The sequence below is a fragment of the Dasypus novemcinctus genome, chromosome 9 (genome assembly GCF_030445035.2).
Source record: "Dasypus novemcinctus isolate mDasNov1 chromosome 9, mDasNov1.1.hap2, whole genome shotgun sequence".
NCBI lineage: Eukaryota > Metazoa > Chordata > Mammalia > Cingulata > Dasypodidae > Dasypus > Dasypus novemcinctus.
In genome coordinates, this window is record NC_080681.1 from 7,448,498 (window position 1) to 7,466,087 (window position 17,590).

Genomic DNA, 17,590 nt, shown 5'->3' on the forward strand with positions numbered 1-17,590 from the left:
GTACTGATGAAAACCCAATTTAAGTACTTTAATAAGCATGAAGAATTAAATTTTGGAGAACTTCCCACCACTTTCTCTTTTCTTTTAGCAATATTAACCAGCTGTTTTACCTTTCTCCCCAGGTGCTTTAGAAATAAGGCAATAAAATCGCTATTTAATGAGATATGAGGATAGAGATGATGAATTCAGACAATGTAAGGATATTTCTAAACATATCCAGTGAAAACTCCTGGCCCACCCTATCTTCTCAGACTCTATGAACGTGTGAGCCCCGTGTGCCCAGCCGCTGAGCTCTTGCTTCCTTTCCCTTAGGAGTCGCCCTCCTCCTCTCTGGGATTAAAGCTTCACCCTCTCCTGGGTTTAGGTGGGTGAAGGTATGAGGAGGGCATCTACCGCCTTACCCAGGGTGCCTCAAAAAGTTACCCACCTCTTCAGGAGATGTCCTTGATGTACTCTTTGATAATTCCATCACTTTTTATTTTCTGGTTGTGGCAAGTGATTTACAGGCCAAAATTCAGCAGACTGGGGGGACTTGGCATCAGTGGGTAATTTATTTGGGGCCTACTCTTGCTCCTGTTACTATTAACAAGCTTATGGTTCATGGAGTAGTTTCTAGATATTGGCACAATTTGAAATGTTGTAAATATATTATCTCTAATTTTATAAATAACCATGAAAGATAAGAATCCCCATTTCCCAGATGAGAAAACAGAGAGGTTAAGTAAGAGCCAAAGTCTCCTGTAAATTAATGGTAGAGCTGAGATCCCAACTTGGGACAATCTGGGCCCCAAATTCGGGTCCTTTTCTCCATTCCACACCATTTAGTAGGAGACCCTGTTTCCACCCTTGAGAGTCAGGGTACTCACACACGCGCGCGCACGCACACACAAAGACACACACACACACACACACACACTGAGAGCCCCAAGTCACCATATTTTCTGGAACTACTAAATCTAGGACCAACTAAGTTCTTTTTTTTTTTTTAAGATTTATTTATTTTTCTCCCCTTCCCCCGCCACCCCGGTTGTCTGTTCTCTGTGTCTATTTGCTGCGTCTTCTTTGTCCACTTCTGTTGTTGTCAGTGGCACAGGAATCTGTGTTTCTTTTCATTGTGTCATCTTGTTGTGTCAGCTCTCCGTATGTGAGGTGCCATTCCTGGGCAGGCTGCACTTTCTTTCACGCTGAGCGGCTCTCCTTACAGGGCACACTCCTTGCGCGTGGGGCTCCCCTACACAGGGAGCACTACACGTGGGCCAGCTCCACATGGGTCAAGGAGGCCCGGGGTTTGAACTGGTAGACGGATGCCCTAACCACTGGGCCAAGTCCACTTCCTTCCAACTAAATTCTTAATCAAAGCCAAGTAAAGGTTAATCAGACAGTGGCTTACTGAGGAGTCAGCAGTTGGTAAGCAGTGCTCAAGGGCCTTTATACTAAGAAGAATTTAAGTATTCTGTGAAAAACAAAAGGAAACCTCCAGTTGCCATAGCAGGGAAAGGGCACAACGAAAGGAGCTCATGTTCAACTCATGGGTATGGACCCTGTTCTCAAGCCCATAATCCAGAAGAGAGGTCTGGAAACTAAGTAGTGTTGAAGAAAGTTTACTCTAAGTGGTTGGAGCAGAATCGAAAGAGATCTACAGCAAGAATACCAAAACGAACAGCAATCGTTTATTAAGTACTTATCATGCACCAGGCTCTGTGCTAAGAATTTTCCTTCTGTGCTAAAAATTTCTCCTTTTTCTTCTGTACTCCTCTGTAAGAGAGGGATTAGCATTCTCATTCTACAGAGGATAAAACTGAAAGCACCAAGAGATTAAGTGACCTGCTCATGGTCCCACAGTTAACGGGTGGGGAAACTTGAGTTAATCCTAGGTCAGTCTGACTCTAAAGCTCTCTTCTACTATACTCCAGAGAGAGAAACAATCCATGTAAAATGCTTAGCCTTGCGTTTGGCACAAAGGAAGCGCTCAGTAAATGTTAGCTAGCTACTATCAGCATTGTTAATAAGAACGCCGGTATCTCAGCAGGGAGGACGGGAGGTTGGGATAGAACATCAATAGAGAAGGGGAGGTATGGAAACCTCCACCGAGACCATCACTGACGTTCAGTCGTGATAGGCCAAGAGTGGGCGAGGTCGTTTCTGGCTATGAACTCCTCTGAAGGGAAGAGACTAGTAAGCTAACAAGCTCGGCCAAGCACCAAAGCTCTAGTTTTCAGAGGGGTGGGTCAACTCTGAGCTCAGGGTAGTGTCTGTTTTTAGGAGAGTCTCCTGACCCAACCGTTTGGCTTCATCGTGTGGCCCATGAGGAAGGTGAGGTCAGGCTATAATTAAAAATTCAAAAGGCGGCTTCATTAAAAACTCTGTAAGGCACTGAGTCATACGTGCCACTGTTCACGTAGCCTTGTGAGATTTCAAAACATTTTAAAAGAGACAGACACACTCTCTCTACCTCTATGGGGAACACAGAGGGAGGCGCTGTTGCACAGAGAGGACTCGGTACCATTTTGGCACTTAAGATCTTGCATTGACGGGGAGGGCAGAGGTGTAGTGCCCTAGGAGGGCTGGTGGGGGCCAGACAGCAGAGCATCCAGCAGGGGGTGCTAGAGCAGAAGAGGGGAGCAAGTAATGGAAGGCAGGAGGTGGCTGAGACACCTTCTAGGGAATCGCAGAGGGACTCTGAGGAGGGGGAGGTGCTTAGAGGATTGAAACCAGATGTGGCAAGGTCCAAGGACGTACTGGCTGCAGTTACGAAGTTTAAAAAAAAAACAAACGACAGAGGATGAGCTGGTGAGAGGACCTGGCATTGATGAAAGGAAAGAGAGAAGAAACAGAGAAGACTCCAAAATAACTTAAGATTGCACATCTCACTTCCAAAACAGCAGAGGCTGTGAAGCTGCTACACACATCAGGGAACCTAGGAAAAAGAATCTCTGGAGGAAAATAAGATGGGGAGATGAGTCCTATTTTCTACATGTTAAAATTAGGACATTCAACTGAAGGCTTCTTTCATCTATGTATTCATTCACCCAACAAATATTTAATGAGTACCTTTTGTGTACCAGGCAGTCCTCTAGCTGCCAGGTATAAACACTGAGGAAAACAGATTCCTGTCCTTCTAGAAGTTAGAGTTTTGTGGTTGGGAAGGAGGGGAGAGGGAGGGGCAGGGAGGAATGGGAGAGGCAGAAAGGTTAGTAAACAAACCAGTTAACTCTTTCATACAAGTTGGAGAACTATAAAGAGAATAAGATGTCAGAACTACTGTTGAAGTTTTAGGAATCGGAGTCTAACAATCATCTGTATTGGTGTCCCCAGGGAGTTTTTTAAACTATGGAGCACTGGGCCCCACCCCTCGAAAGCTGGAAATTTTAGGGTTGTGACGGGGCCCAGGAATCTGCATTTTCTAAAAGTTCTCCAAGCAATTTTTGGGGGCACCCAGGACTGGGACCTCACTGATCTACTGATCCTAATCCTAAATCAAGCCATACATGGGCACTGCTGCCCTGAAGAAGCAACTGGAGCAAGAGAGGGTCAGAGGGCCCAGGACGGTGTCCATGCTTCTGTACCCTACAGCCCGACTCGTGTTGTCCCTACTTATCACACATCACCTCCCCTGGCCCATTCCTTTCTGTCTGAGTAAACAGTGAGAAGCAAAATAATGTTCTCTTTTGAACCACACTGGGGCCAAAGGAAGCCATGACTATCAAACCAAAGTTGTAGGAGAAGATAGATGTTGAGCTGGCATAACTTCACTTCGAATGGGTTTCATTTGCAACAACTGAAATGGCTTGCTAACTTGGTAGGGGAAAGCATGTTTCTCCAAAGCCCTACATGTGCAAATGTCAGAGAAATAGGCTTCGTGGTTTTCTTGTCTATGCCAAAACCTATCCCAACTTGAGAAATAAAAGAAGATGGAAGAACTCATTTTTAAGGACCTACTCGGCTTTTAATAGAATCCATTCTAACATAATTGTAACATCCAGGAGTCAGCTCTGCTCGTAGAACAGTGCCTTGGATGCAGTAGAACCCACTAAATATTTGTGGAATAAGGGAATAAATAAATGGCTCAATCAATCAAATCTCCTTCAGTCATTAACTTCCTACCATGCACGACTCAATTAAGAATGAAAGAAAGGATACAAGATGGGGGCAATCAGAAATGATAATGCTGGGATGTAGGGAAGAGGCCTTTGGAAAACTGTCCCCAAGACTTAAACTCAAGAACATGTGATCAAATTTTATAATCATGTCCTTAACCCTGAGGACCCACATTCTGGTATTCAGGGAGCAGAGCCGGCCATCGCCCGCACGCCCCCGGCTCACACGCACGGGTCCACAGCTTTCCTTGCTGTGTGGCCCTGATGAGCTCATTCCCACCCTCAGGAAGACTTAATTATCGCAGGCTGTGATGGGGATGCATTGATGAGATCATGACACGTTACAAGAGAAACATGGTGCAGTGCCAGTGTAACATTTACAAGGACAGATATTCATTTCTTTACAGTGTCAAGGAGAAGGTAATTTTCTAATGAGAGGGAAGCTGGAATCCGAGGAAACTGGTATGTTAGAATGCTCCACTGCCTGGGTTTCAGTTCTAACTCTACTCCTTCTAAGCACACGATCTTGACAAATTACCTACCCAAATTGTGCCTCAGGTTAATCATTCGTAAAATAAGTATAGTAGTAGCTCTTACCTCATGTAATCAAAGGGAGGGTTTAATTAATTAACTACATTCCATTAAGTAATGCACCTGAAACACTTTGCCCTTGTGCCTGAGCATTATATACAACTCCTTGCTTTGCTATTATTGCTGTTTCAGTTTACCCAGTCACCCTCCTCCCGTCTCATACCAGCAGTTTCCTGGTTCCTAGAATATGTAGTAAGGGAATGCAAAAAAACAGAATCCAATGTCAGTTTTCAAGCCCACTCTGCCCTAGGCCCAGCTTTGCAAAGAAATGTAAGTAAACCCGGATCATGTTTGCATGGGTCTCCCCTCCCCCACCCCCGGCACTCCTACCCACACCCCCTCCCTGCAATAGAAGAGAGGCAAAAGTCAGAAGGAAGAAAAACACACCTCCTTGTCCCGCAAAACGAAGTCAATATGACACTAAAGTCCCTTTTTTCCTAACGATAGCTCTTACCGGGGCCTCTTTTCCTTAGCTCGGAGTTGGGTGCTGGAGTCTCTTTCCCTAAAGTCCTGTAAGAAATGTTGTCTTTTGAGGTACCATGACCTGGAATTGATAGCACTTTAGGAAAGAAACTGGAGAGACGTCAGAGTTCCCTCGGATGGGCCTCCTTTTGTAACTGCTTATGCAGCACGCCGTGCCCCCCCTTCCCAATTAGTCACGGCCATCCTGGGTCACTGCACCACTGGTTGCCACTGCAGGGCGTCAGCTCCTAGGCAACTCCTCTTGAGTTTCAAGGGAACCACTGTTCATCCCTGTGCTTTCTTGGACCACAGCTCTGCTCTAGAGAAGAATGGCTTTTGGTTTTTTATAGAGCTTTGCACATTCCAAGCCTCTCAGATCATTCCACAAAGAGAGGTCCTGAGTCCAGCGGCTCTGCAGGCAAACACAGCAACAATTCTGCCCTGACGGGACAGTATGGCCCCGTTAGTCAAGAGAGGAAAAGTCTTGAAGCTGTGGGTGCTTCCTCAGGCCTTTTATTTGGTATAGATTGACCAACTGATCCTGGGTTGTCCGAGACCTTCCTGGTTTTAACACTGCAAGTTCTTTGACCTGGGAAATTCCTCTGTTCTTGGCAAATTGGGACTGCTGGTCACCTATGACTAGGACCCAGTGTTGATCAGCTGCAAACCGGGCAGTTCCCAGGGCTGAAAAACCACCAGGCAAGCCCAGTACGGGGAGATTTCAGCCTCAAAAACAATTAGGATCTGTGAGCTGATCAAGGACAGATGAATGGTTTTACCACTGATTTTGAGTACCTGTGTGCTTTAAACTGTTTCTATCACTTTCCTCTTCAATAAAAATTGGTTGGATCAAATCCACACATCCCAGGATACTGAGCATGCTCCGTTGACCTCTGCTTCCACCTTCAGCCCTGGCAAATACAATGGAATGATGGTGATAGGAGAATTAAATTTTCCAGGTTCCATTCGGACCACTCTCTGTATATGCTTGGCCTTCTTTGCCAGATAAGCCTTTTTCTCCCCATCTGCCCTCTTTGATCACAAAAGGGGATTGATCCAGCCCAGGCCTCAGGTGATGCGTTCCTAGCACTTCCAACATTTAAGTTAAAACCACACATATATTCTCATGGCTTTGTCAGAAAACATACAGGTAGGCAACCCGTTGGTACTCTAAACTAGCATTCAAGAAAATCAGTATCTTCTTTGTATTTTTTACAGGTTGCAAAGAAACTGTCCTTGAAGATGAATGAAGTTGATTTCTATGAGCCATTCATGGACGAGCCCATTGCAATCCCAGACAAACCTTACACAGAAGAGGAGCTTGTGGAGTTTGTGAAGGAACATCAAAGGTGTCCAAGATGGCATGCAGGGGCTGGGGTGGTCCTGGGCCTGGAGAGTGGAGAAGAGCCTCTGAGTCCTGACAGAACAGATTCAAGGACTGAGTTACTCTAGTTAGTACCCCAGCAGGACCAGACTCAGTAACATGGCTTTGCTGGTCATTGGTAAATGGCAGGGTGATTGCTACCTTTTCTGAATATGGGTCTATGCTTGCAGGCATGGTTAGAACACCTCCTCACAACCGTTGACTCCACTAGGTGAAGGCTGGAGCTCACAAACCTTGGATCCACTCCTGCTAGCTTCCCTTGACTCCCCATTCTAGTAGAGGGCTGTGGAGGGTGGGTGCCTGCTGGACCCACAGGGCAGTGCCCAGGAGGCAAGTTGATATGCTGGGTGGGAGAGAGAGCCTGAGTGTCTTCCATGTGCAATAAAATCTTGAAGCTGAGCCCTTCTGCTACAGTAAAGACTGTCCACTGGCCCTTGGCTCAAAGTCAGAGGGATAAAAGCAAAAGTCTGCAATAATAGCGATAACCATTTAGTGACGGCCTCCTATACGCCAAGTACCATGCTTTCTGGAAGGTATTTTATCTAATCCTCAGAATTATGGGCTAATTATTATTATCCCAGTTTTACAGAATAAGTAATTGGGGTCAGAGAAATTAAGTAATTTATCCAAGCATTAGCATTTTAGTCCTAGAACTTCTGGGAAAGTTTGATACCACTTAGAATAGCTTTAGCATAGATGAGCAAACATTACTGTAAAGGGCCATATAGTAAATATTTCAGGCATCATGGACCAGATGGCATGAAGCAGCCATAGACAGCAGATAAACAAATGGGTGTGACTGTCTCACAGTAACAAAAATAGGAGGGGCTGGCCAGATTTGGCCCATGGGCTGTGGTTTGCCAACTCCTGTTCTAGAGGGAGGGATGATATTGGAACATGCAACACGGCGGTGGATTCACTACCCTATCCATCCACCCTCCCATGCACATTCATACCTTTGGTCATTGAACCTAGAGCACAAGGTCCCATCACTAGGACAGTCCTAGCCCCTGTAGGGGCTGGAGGAACAAATGTCAATTCTTTGCATGATGAGCTTTAGTCTTCTGACAAATGTCAATTCTTTAGTCTTCTGAATGTCAAGCATGATTTACCAACATTCAGAAAGAAATGAAATGATGAGCCAAATATAGATCCTACCTGCTTTGTCAAACATCCCCAAAGGGCTTTTGATGGATGACCATGCAGTTCTGGGCTGGGATCACCAAGGCTTCCTGCTTCTCTCTCTGGTCTCTTCATTCCGGCCTTGCTCTGGGCAATCAGCAGTGGTACCAGGCTGTAGGGGAAATGGATTCTTCACCCTGGGGATGAGCTAATTTTGTGCCCTCTGACCCATTGTTTATAGTACACTTTATAATCCTTGGACTAAAAGGATCTATGAAAGGGCTGCGAAGAGGAAGTCCAGAGGCCCGAGTGGTTGTCGGCCCAAACTTGAACGACACCACAGAATGGAGCAGCGCCATCCTCTTGAGGGCAAAGCAGGTTTCCAGGGCTCTTTCTGCTCTTGCAAATGCACCCAGGTCTGCGTTGCATGTTCCTGTGCTGGGGCTGTGAAGTCTGCCTTGGCGATGCCCACTAAAGGAAGCACCTCCTTTTTTTTTCCCCCAGACCCACTCTACGTCGTCTGCGCCCAGAAGATATGTTTGAAATATGGGTAAGAAAGTTTCTTACTTTTTCTGCCTCGTAAAGATGGGTGTATTCTGTGAGAGGAGTGCTCCATTGACAAAATCCTGAAGCTTGAGTTAAAGCCTTATTCTGCTGGGGTGAAAGTGTGGATGGTGGAGTATTTGAAACATGGGCAACATCATACTCAGTTAGAACCCTTTTCTCCATAGATCTAACCTAAGTCTCTTTGGTATTACCTGTAAGGCAAAATGACTCCACCTCTGAGTTCATTTCCCAAAGCGACTACTGCCTTCAGTTCATTGGACACTCCAGGTAGTAGATGGCTATGAAGTCAGAGGGACTTGGATTCAAATCCAGCATCTGCCACCTTGCCTAGTAGCTTTATGTCCTACATCAGGTCATACCATCCTTCTGAGTTTAGTTTCCTTTCTAAAACTGGGGCTTTTAAAAACAAGAACAAGTGGTGTAGAGTGCCTAGGACACGGTAGACACTAAATTAATGAAGGATAGCTGTTTTTATAAATGTCGAGTGAAGGTCCTGAAAAACAGCTGAGTCACAGAATAGTTTGTCAGGTGGGTCAAATAGTATTGGGAACTATTGTATAAATCCTCCAAGATTTACCCAAAATCCCATAAACAGTAACAACCAAAGTCTGTGGAGCCTTCTTCAAAGCAATTCATATGTCCTTCTCTTTGGACTTTTCAACAGCTCTAGCAAGCAATGTACAACGCATTATTATTAATTATTATTATTTTAATCCTTGTTCACACATGGGGAAACCAATGGTCATATGGATGTGGTTAATCAATATGGTTAAGGACACAGAGCTGATAAGCATTAATTCTTGCGACTTAAATTCAGGTCACCTGGCATCAAATCTCATGTTCTTTCCAGTATGTCTCTCTAGAGTGGGCCATGTTCCAAAAGGCACCTCTTCCCCAAAAGGAGGAGGGAAGGAGACTGACACAGAAGCATTTATTTGTTAGTTCTTTAATTCAGAGTCTGAAGTGATGGATGACTAGAACCCTGGAGTAACCTGACACTGGTTACTTGGATGTCTGAAGGTAAAGCAAACCTTTCACAAAGCACTGAAGGGCAAACAACCCAGTCTAAAAGAGTGGACTATTTAAGAACCGTCCAGCACAATAGAAACATAATTTCTTAACATTTAAATATTTTTAAAAATTAACCTTTAAAGAATTGTGTCATCATACTTTAACATAATAATAGTAAAGAGCATTCCAGTGCTTTAAAAATAATATTCCTTTTTAATTTTTTTACTTGGAAAGAATTTCAGACTTGTGAAAATAGTATGAAGAATTCTACTATGTCTCCACCCAGACTCCCCAACTGTTAACATTTTACCACTTTTGCTTTATCATGCTCCTTCTCTTTCTCTACTTTTTCTGACTTGTTAGAGACTGGCAGACATAATTCCTCTTTATCACTAAGTCAGTATTACCTAAAAAGAAGGCCTGTTTCTTACGTAACCACAATGCAATCAGCAAACTGATCAAAATCAGGAAATTAACACTGATACAATTCTACTGTCTAATCTATAGACCTTATTCGTATTTTCCAGTTGCCCCACTAACGCCTTTTCTATAGCAAGGGAACGGTTTTTTATTTTTAATTTTTTCCTGGCTCAGGATCCAATTCCGAACGGCCCAGCTACATTTGGTGGGTATGTTTCTAGAGTGTTCCTTTACCTGGAACAGGTCCTTGGCCTTTGTCTTTCATGACTCAGTGTCCTAGTCTCTGGCTGCCGACAAATACCACACAATGGGCTGGCTGGGTGACGAGATGTTACGTCTCCGTTCCAGCGGCTGGAGGCTGCCGTCCTCCCAGGGTCAGCAGCCTTCTGGCTGGCAGGCGCCTTGGGGTCCTTGGCTTTCCTGTCCCGTGGCCACGTCCTCTCTGTCCTCTTCCAGTGTCTGAATCCCTTGACTCTCCCCCTTCTGGTCCTGCCTGCATCTTCCCTTTGCAAAGTCCTCTGGTGCTAGGACTGAGACCCATCCTGATGGAGCTTTTCACACCTGCATGAAAACAGCAGCTTCCCGAGGTCCTGTTTACACGGGCTCACACCCACCGGGACATGGGCTGAGGTTTAGGACACGTTTCCTCCCTTGGGTACACAACTCAACCTGCCACACACGGGTACTGTTTTCAATTGAAAGTGATTATTGCTGCTCTGCAATTTCTTAATCCTTGGAGCTTTTTATTTTTCCTTTCCTCCCTAAGAGAAAAGAAATGCAGTTATCTAGGCTCCTGGAAGGGATAGAATACAAAAGCGTGGACTCATTCACCTAGGATTTTCCTCATGGGCACAGCAATATCACACCCAAGATGAAGAGATTTGGTAGCTAGAGAGCCTATGGCCCGCCTCCCCACCGCCCCCCATCATCTCAGAGCAGCACTGCTAATTGCTTTGAGAGCAGATGCTTGAAAAGAAAGTTCATTGTCTGGCTTCACTGACCCGCACTTTTCACTTAACGAAAAAGTGACAGCCTTTTGCTGTCATATAAAATAACCATGATGGCTCATATTTTCCACATTATGATATATTCATTTTTGTTTCTTATTGGAGAAGGGCTGTGTACTGAATTTAACCAAGGAGAGAAAAGGGCCACTGGAATGGTTTATTCCTTCCCAACATCCCAGCTGGAATGCTAACCTGACTTCCCCATGTTTTACCTAAACCACGCTAGGCCCCTCATCCAAGTCTGCCACCAGGAGGGGGTGATCCAGGATCTCCAGGGCCATCCTCACATCCTTCAAAAAGCAGCAGAAATCAATCTCTCAGGAGGGCGGTGGGGGAGCCCCGTAATCCCTACTCACCCTCCAAGCCCCCCCAGCAGGCACTGCTCCAAAGACCACCATCTCCAAGGGCTGCTGGGCGGCAGCCCTTTGAGCACAGGTGGGAAAGTAACCAGTCAATGAACTGAGGAATCTTTATCTTCCACACCCACTTCGCAGACATTGCAAAATATTTAAATAAGATAAGGAAGCCAGCCAGAAGTTTATTTACCTTTTTCTCTCTCCAACTGTGCAGGTTTTTTTCAAAAGCACCAAACCATAGAAAAGGTTTCATTGCATTATTACTGGAGAAATCAAGGTGTGGTCATAGTTGCTGTGTGCAAATGGAATAGCTTCTTATTTCGTTTTTTCATAGAATGTTCAAAGAATGTCAAGGTGGGGCAGCAGTGCAGGCCCAGTGCCAGCTGTCCTTCCCCTTGAGCCTCCACCCTCCCACCTACTCCCCATCCTTCCAGCAGTCAGCCAGAGTCCTGGGCAAAACCCACAGGGGATGGGAGTGGGCAATTCCTTCTCAAAGAATCCTCCCTCTGTTGCAACAGCAGAGTCGTTTCAGGAAAGGGCACACCCAGCCGAGCCCAGGTCATTCCGTGGCCTCTTACTCTGGGAGCCTGTTGGTTTTCACAGCCCCTCTTTGCTTTGTATCAGGAGCAATCATTCCACAGAGCCTGGAAGGAATTAAAATATGAACAGTGGTTATATCTGAGTGGTGGGTAATAGGTACCTTTCATTTCTTCTTGGTATTTCTAAGAGTATCTAATTTTCTTCAACGAGTAGGTGAGGTTTTAATTCCCATATGTCTTTCCTTGAAGTCAGTAAACATTAATTGTGCTCAGCACCTAGGTTATAAAAATGAAGGTTGCTGTCCGGTTCTAGAAGATCAGGTTGAGTTGATAGGCAGTCTCAAAGGAAATAATGCCAGTCTAGGTACTCAAGGCTGTGACAGACAGACGTCTGAAATGCTGGGGAATCCCCAGCAAGAACTCCCAACTCTCCGGCTCTTTAAGGCATCTGGTGCTTGGTCGCGTTATGTATCGGCCCCTGCTCAGCCTCTTGCCACTTAGATAAGAGCCACTGACCTGAGTTTGCAACATCTTCTGCAAACCCTGCAGAGTGACAACCGATTCGTGGAGCCTGTTATGCTGCTATTGGTGAAAAAAGAAAGAATGTGGGCTCTGGGGCAAGACAGAATGGGTCTGAATCCCATTTATGTCACTTACTAGCTCCGTGGCCTACGGTAAGTCGCTTGAGTCTTGCGTGGGAATAAGCCTCCCCCCGCCCACCCCGACGCGTGGGCTGACCCGTGGGTCGACCCGTGGGTCCTCTGCTCTGTGAGTTTGTTACGTGGACACACCTGGCACCTCGCAAGGGCCTCCCTCTTACCACGTGCTCAGTGAAGGGTGTGTGTGCGGAATCTTTGAGATCCTCAAAGACAGAGCCCCTTTCCCTTGACTGGGGGCCCTCTCGGGCTGGGCAGTGTTATGAGCAGCGTCTTCGAGAACGAATACGGATTCTTAATTCTAAAACCTATTTCCAGGGGCGATCTAGAAGGGCACACAGAGAGGGAGCCTTCACGAGTTAACACCACAATTCCAGCATGATGGCAGGGGACGGAGACGCAGCCTAACGAGGACTCAGCAGGATGTTCTGTCTGAAAATGGCAAACGTAAAACAGCGAAACCCCGGGCTCGCCTTCTGTTTGTGTCACGAACACACACCACACGCACCTGCAAAATTCAATTCCCCAGAGAATCTGGCCAAGGCAGGGCCCACGGTCTCGTCTTTAATAATAATATTTCCCATTTAATCTCTCTGCGTTTTTGGCAGTGTTGTCCTTTCCAAACTCAGAGGGGAAAAAAATTAGCATTTAGATAGGATTGCACCGGCATTCAAATCAATCGAAATGGAAGCGGGAAGCGGGGGAGGGCTGCGACGCCCGGCCTTCGGACCCCTCAGCGACCCCGATAGGACGCGGGCTGCCCAGTGACCCGTCTCCCCTGTCTGTGGCAGTCAGGACTCACTCAGCTCTGTCCCTGGGGTCTCATTCTCACACACCTTCCTCTGAAAGTCCCCCGAGGATCCCGATTCTTACCACAGAGGCCCTTCCAAGCTTTCTCTCCTCCTTCTCAAGGCATAATCAGCACGAAGGAGTCCCCGGGCACAGGCTCCTTCAGTCCGGACGCCGGGTGTGGAAGGGCCCTGCCTGCCCCACGGACCTGCAGGCCATCTCGAGGTCCTTGCCCGCCTCCCCGCACCCACCGCCGCCCCTCACCCTCCACCTGCCCCGAGGCTCAAATGCTGGGCTCTCCCTGAGCCTCCCGCACGGGTGGGAAGGCCTCGCGGGCCCCCCTGCTCCCGAGGCGCTCGGACAGGCTGCCGAGGCAACCCTGGGCTCTGGCCCGCGGGCCCCACGTGGCGCCTGTTCTGCCCGTCCAGCGGGAGGTGCCCTGGGGGGCTCTCAACAGAGCAGCGGGGGCGTGTTGGTGCCGGAGTCTCGGCTGAACACAGCAGGCCTCCCGTCCTCGTTGACCACCAAGCCTCCCGCCGGTGGCCTCTTTGGGGACAGTTTCTGCATCTGTCAACAGCATCCAGAAGTTTCCGTAGCCCACTGCGTCGCCGGTTGTCTTTGCGGGTGATGAACTCCCCAAGCGGACACGACAGCCGCACTCACTGGGCCACGTTTGGAAGCACTCGTTGCCCTTAGAAATCCCTGGAAAACCAGGCTCACATTCTCCCCCATTTTGCCTTCTTTCCCTGCTGCTTTCCTGGACCCACGAGGTGACGGGGGCGAGACTCTAGTGCGAACGTCTCGTGTGTTTGGTGCTTTCCTGTCTCGTGGCCCCATGTCCCCAAGGCCCTCATCGAGACCCCGCGCCCGCCGTCACCCCCGGCCGCTCCCCCAGCACAGCAGCCCGCGTCTTCCCTGTGGGCTCGCCCTCGTGCCCGCCGCCCCCTCCGCCCTTCCCCCGCCGCCCGCGGCCCCACGCGGCCCCTGCAGCTCACCGCCTGGAGGGTAAGCTCTGCCTCTGCCTCCACAGGAGGATGACCTGAACGGGATCCACATCGTGGCCTTCGCGGAGAAGAGCGACCCCGGTAAGAGCCCTTGACCCCGTCCCTCGCCCTTTAAGCAGGAGTTCAGCCCTCCCGCACCCTCCCCGTCAGAGCGGCAGCGTGACACTGGGCACCCCTGGGGGCCGCCCGCTGGGAGAGTCTGCTTTAAACTGGGTGCGACTGCCAAGGAAAGAGGGAGTGGACGTGCCAGTACCCAAGTTACTCTGCTTAGCTTCCCAAACTAAGAAGCACGGGCTTTGGGGAGAGGAGGAAAGTGTCCCAGCTTTATCTTTATAGTGTGCATGTGTGTGTATGGGGGGAGGGGTGGAGAATTTCTTTTCACATTAAAAGTTTGCTTGCCAGTTTTGTGATCTAGCCTATGCAAACCTCAGTCCTATCTTGGAATAACAATAAGGCTGCCTTTTGATCTGTAAAATATTATCTGTGCTTAGGAAACTGAATTGAAAATATTCCCCCAAATAATGAGAACTGGGCAAAACAAGCAGCTGATTTCTCAAGCACAAGATGACCCTATAGATAGATGAGTAACTTTGCTTTATTTTTGGAAGTTAGACAACTTTTCCCTGGCTTCACTTTAAAAAAACAAAACAAAACACCAGCGGGAGCAAAGTACAGAAAACTGAATTTTGGAGGTGGTAAAATGTTGGTTCTCTGGCTCTCTGTGAGATGTGTGTCTGCTCAGGGAAGGGGTGAGGGGAGACTCTGAAGTGTGTGTTGGGAGAGCTGGGACAATCCAGAAAGCAACCAGAGAAGGCCTCGTTATTTCATGTAGGGTGGATTAGCACCCAGGCTAGCTGGGCAGTGGCTCAAAACCTGACGGTGCCCAGGACTGCGAGTGCCAATGCCTCCTCAGGCTGCTGCGTCAGAACTTTCAGAGAGGGCTGGAACCTGGAATTTTATGGAACTCTGAGGCCACTGCTGAGGCACCATCAGGGCTGGTGCTCCATTTAATGCGAAGCTATACCATGTTGGCCTAAGACCTCAGCCCCTGTGCATTCAGATCAGAAGGGAGGAATCTAGAGATGACTCTGCTGGACAGAAGAGGAAACCAAGGGTCAGAGAAGTCAAATATACTGAGCAAGAGGACACAGTGAGTCGGTGGCAGACCACAAAGGAGAGACAGACTGTCTTGTTCATTAACACATACCTGATTCTCACACAGGGTTTTGACACCTAGGAGGTGCTCAATAAATATTTGTGAGTTAATTAGATGGGCAGATGACTGACCAAGATTGAGTGCCAAACTCTTTACTGTCAGACCAACTTTTTGTGTGTGTAATAAATTATGCAACCTCCATAGCTCCTTACAGATGTAATCAATCCTCATTTTTCTCATACAATTTTGATTGAGATATAATTCACATACCTTAGTATTCATCCTTTTCAAGTATACAAATCAATATTTTTGGTAGATTCACTATGTTGTGCAGTCCTTGGCACTGTTCAATTCCAGAACATTTGTATCACCCCAAAAGAAGCCCCATACTCATTAGCAGTAACTCCCCATTCCTCCTGCCCCTGACAACTATTAATCTACTTTCTGTCTATATGGATTTGCCTATTCTGGGCATTTCATATAAATGGGTCAACAATATGTGGCCTTTAGAGACTGGCTTCTTTTACTCAGCATAATATTCTCAAGGTACATCCACGTTGTGGCATACAGCAATACTTCATTCTTTTATACTCAAATAGTACTCCACTGAATCAAATCCAAATTTATGCTCCAAATTTTTTTTTAAAGATTTATTTTTTATTTATTTCTCTCCCCTCCCCGCCCCCAGTTGTCTGCTCTCTGTGTCCATTCACTGCGTGTTCTTCTGTGACCGCTTCTATCCTTATCGGCGGCACCAGGAATCTGTGTTTCTTTCTGTTGCATCATCTTCTTGTGTCACCTCTCCATGTGCGGCACCATTCCTGGGCAGGCTGCACTTTCTTTCGCACTGGGCGGCTCTCCTTATGGGGTGCACTCCTTGCGCCTGGGGCTCCCCTACGCGGGGGGCACCCCTGCGTGGCAGGGCACTCCTTGTGCGCATCAGCACTGCGCATGGGCCAGCTCCACACGGGTCAAGGAGGCCCGGGGTTTGAATCCTGTAGTAGGCAGATGCTCTATCCGTTGAGCAAAATCCACTTCCCATATGCTCTAAATTATCCAAGAGCATTTTCTCCACTTTTATTCTATGTTTCAGTGTCCACGGCTGTCCCGGCTTCCTCATCGTAGACTCACATAAACCTCCTAAGGAGCTCTGGTGCTTGTCCAAAACATGCCAGTGTGTGGTTCCAGCTTCTTCCCACAGGCCTGGCCCCCTCCACCCTAGACGGGGGAGCAAACAGCCAAGGCCGCCAGTCGCCTAAGGTTTACAAGCCATTATCAAACAGAGCCGGGCCCCTGGTGCTGTGTGAGCAGCGTGAGCCTGCCATCCACTGCGGCCCGCTGGCCAGGCTCCAGGGGCTTCCTTCCCCGCCTGCCCCTGCCGGGACTGTCGGGGGGGGGGGGGGGCCTGGCTGGCTCTCAGGAACAATGGAACAAAGCGGCCTCCCCGAAGCTGCAGGAACCTGTTTGACCGAGATTGCTGCCACGAGGACTCCGAGCTCCCGAAACTACTTTCACCGCCTCCTTGCACAAATATCCCTGGGCCCGAAGATGTGCCTTTTATCCAAAGAGCCCAAGCTAGGGCTTGTTACCGGGAAGCTGTAAGAAATATTCCGAGGTGGGGGTGGCGTGGGTGGGGTAGGAGCTTGAAACTTGTCCCTTCAGCCAGGGAGGGCCTTGCCGGCACCAGGCTGGAAAGAGCTTTCCTGTGCAAGTCCCCGACTCTGCAGTTAGTCATTTACCCGTCCTTAGCTGATGTGTGACGCGGGGCGGAGCAGAGGGGGCTGGCTGCAGGGCTAGGGCTTTCACTCCAACAGTTTCCAATTTACCTTTGCAACTGCCAACAAGCGATGCACGGCCGATGGCCCCAGTCAAACCCAAAGAAAGGCTCCATCCAGGGAAATGATACAGCACTCCTTAAAGAGCTAACAGCTATCGAGCAGCTGTGCTGTGAGCTTTATGTCGACTATCTCATTTCATCCCTAAACCCGTGACATAGGTGTGATTATTGTAATCCCAAATTCAAATGAGTCTTCGAGGTTAGATAACTTGACCCAAATCACTCTGATGAAGGTGATGATGCTTATTGTGTGCTAATGTGGCACAGCCCCATGAGGGAGGGTCTGTTTTTATTCCCCTTTTTATAACTGAGGAAGCTGAGGCTTAGAGAGGTGAACTTGCCGGGCAGCAGTGGAGCTGGAATTAGCTGTGGGCTGTCGGGCTTTCCAGCCCGTGTCATTAATCACAAGGCCATGCTCCACTCTTCTTTCTCTCTGCCGTTCCTCTCCACCCCCTCCACTTCCACCATTTGGAAGGCAAGGAAACGGAGACCCAGAGAAGTTCAGAGGTCACACATAGAGGCAATGCAGAAATGTAACCTTAGATTTCCTGAGGGCTGTGCTGGGCAGGCCCCACCCACTCACACTGCCTCA

The 17,590-nt window shown here is 48.0% G+C and overlaps 1 protein-coding gene across 1 annotated transcript in view; it reads left to right on the forward strand.

Annotated features, from left to right (window-relative positions):
• CASQ2 (calsequestrin 2) overlaps positions 1 to 17,590 on the forward strand; it is a 68,896-nt gene that overhangs the window by 38,908 nt on the left and 12,398 nt on the right. The window contains exons 6-8 of the mRNA XM_004462940.5: positions 6,369 to 6,499; positions 8,161 to 8,206; positions 14,032 to 14,086. Of these exons, the coding sequence (XP_004462997.2) occupies positions 6,369 to 6,499; positions 8,161 to 8,206; positions 14,032 to 14,086 (232 nt within the window). The remainder of the gene's footprint in view (positions 1 to 6,368; positions 6,500 to 8,160; positions 8,207 to 14,031; positions 14,087 to 17,590) is intronic.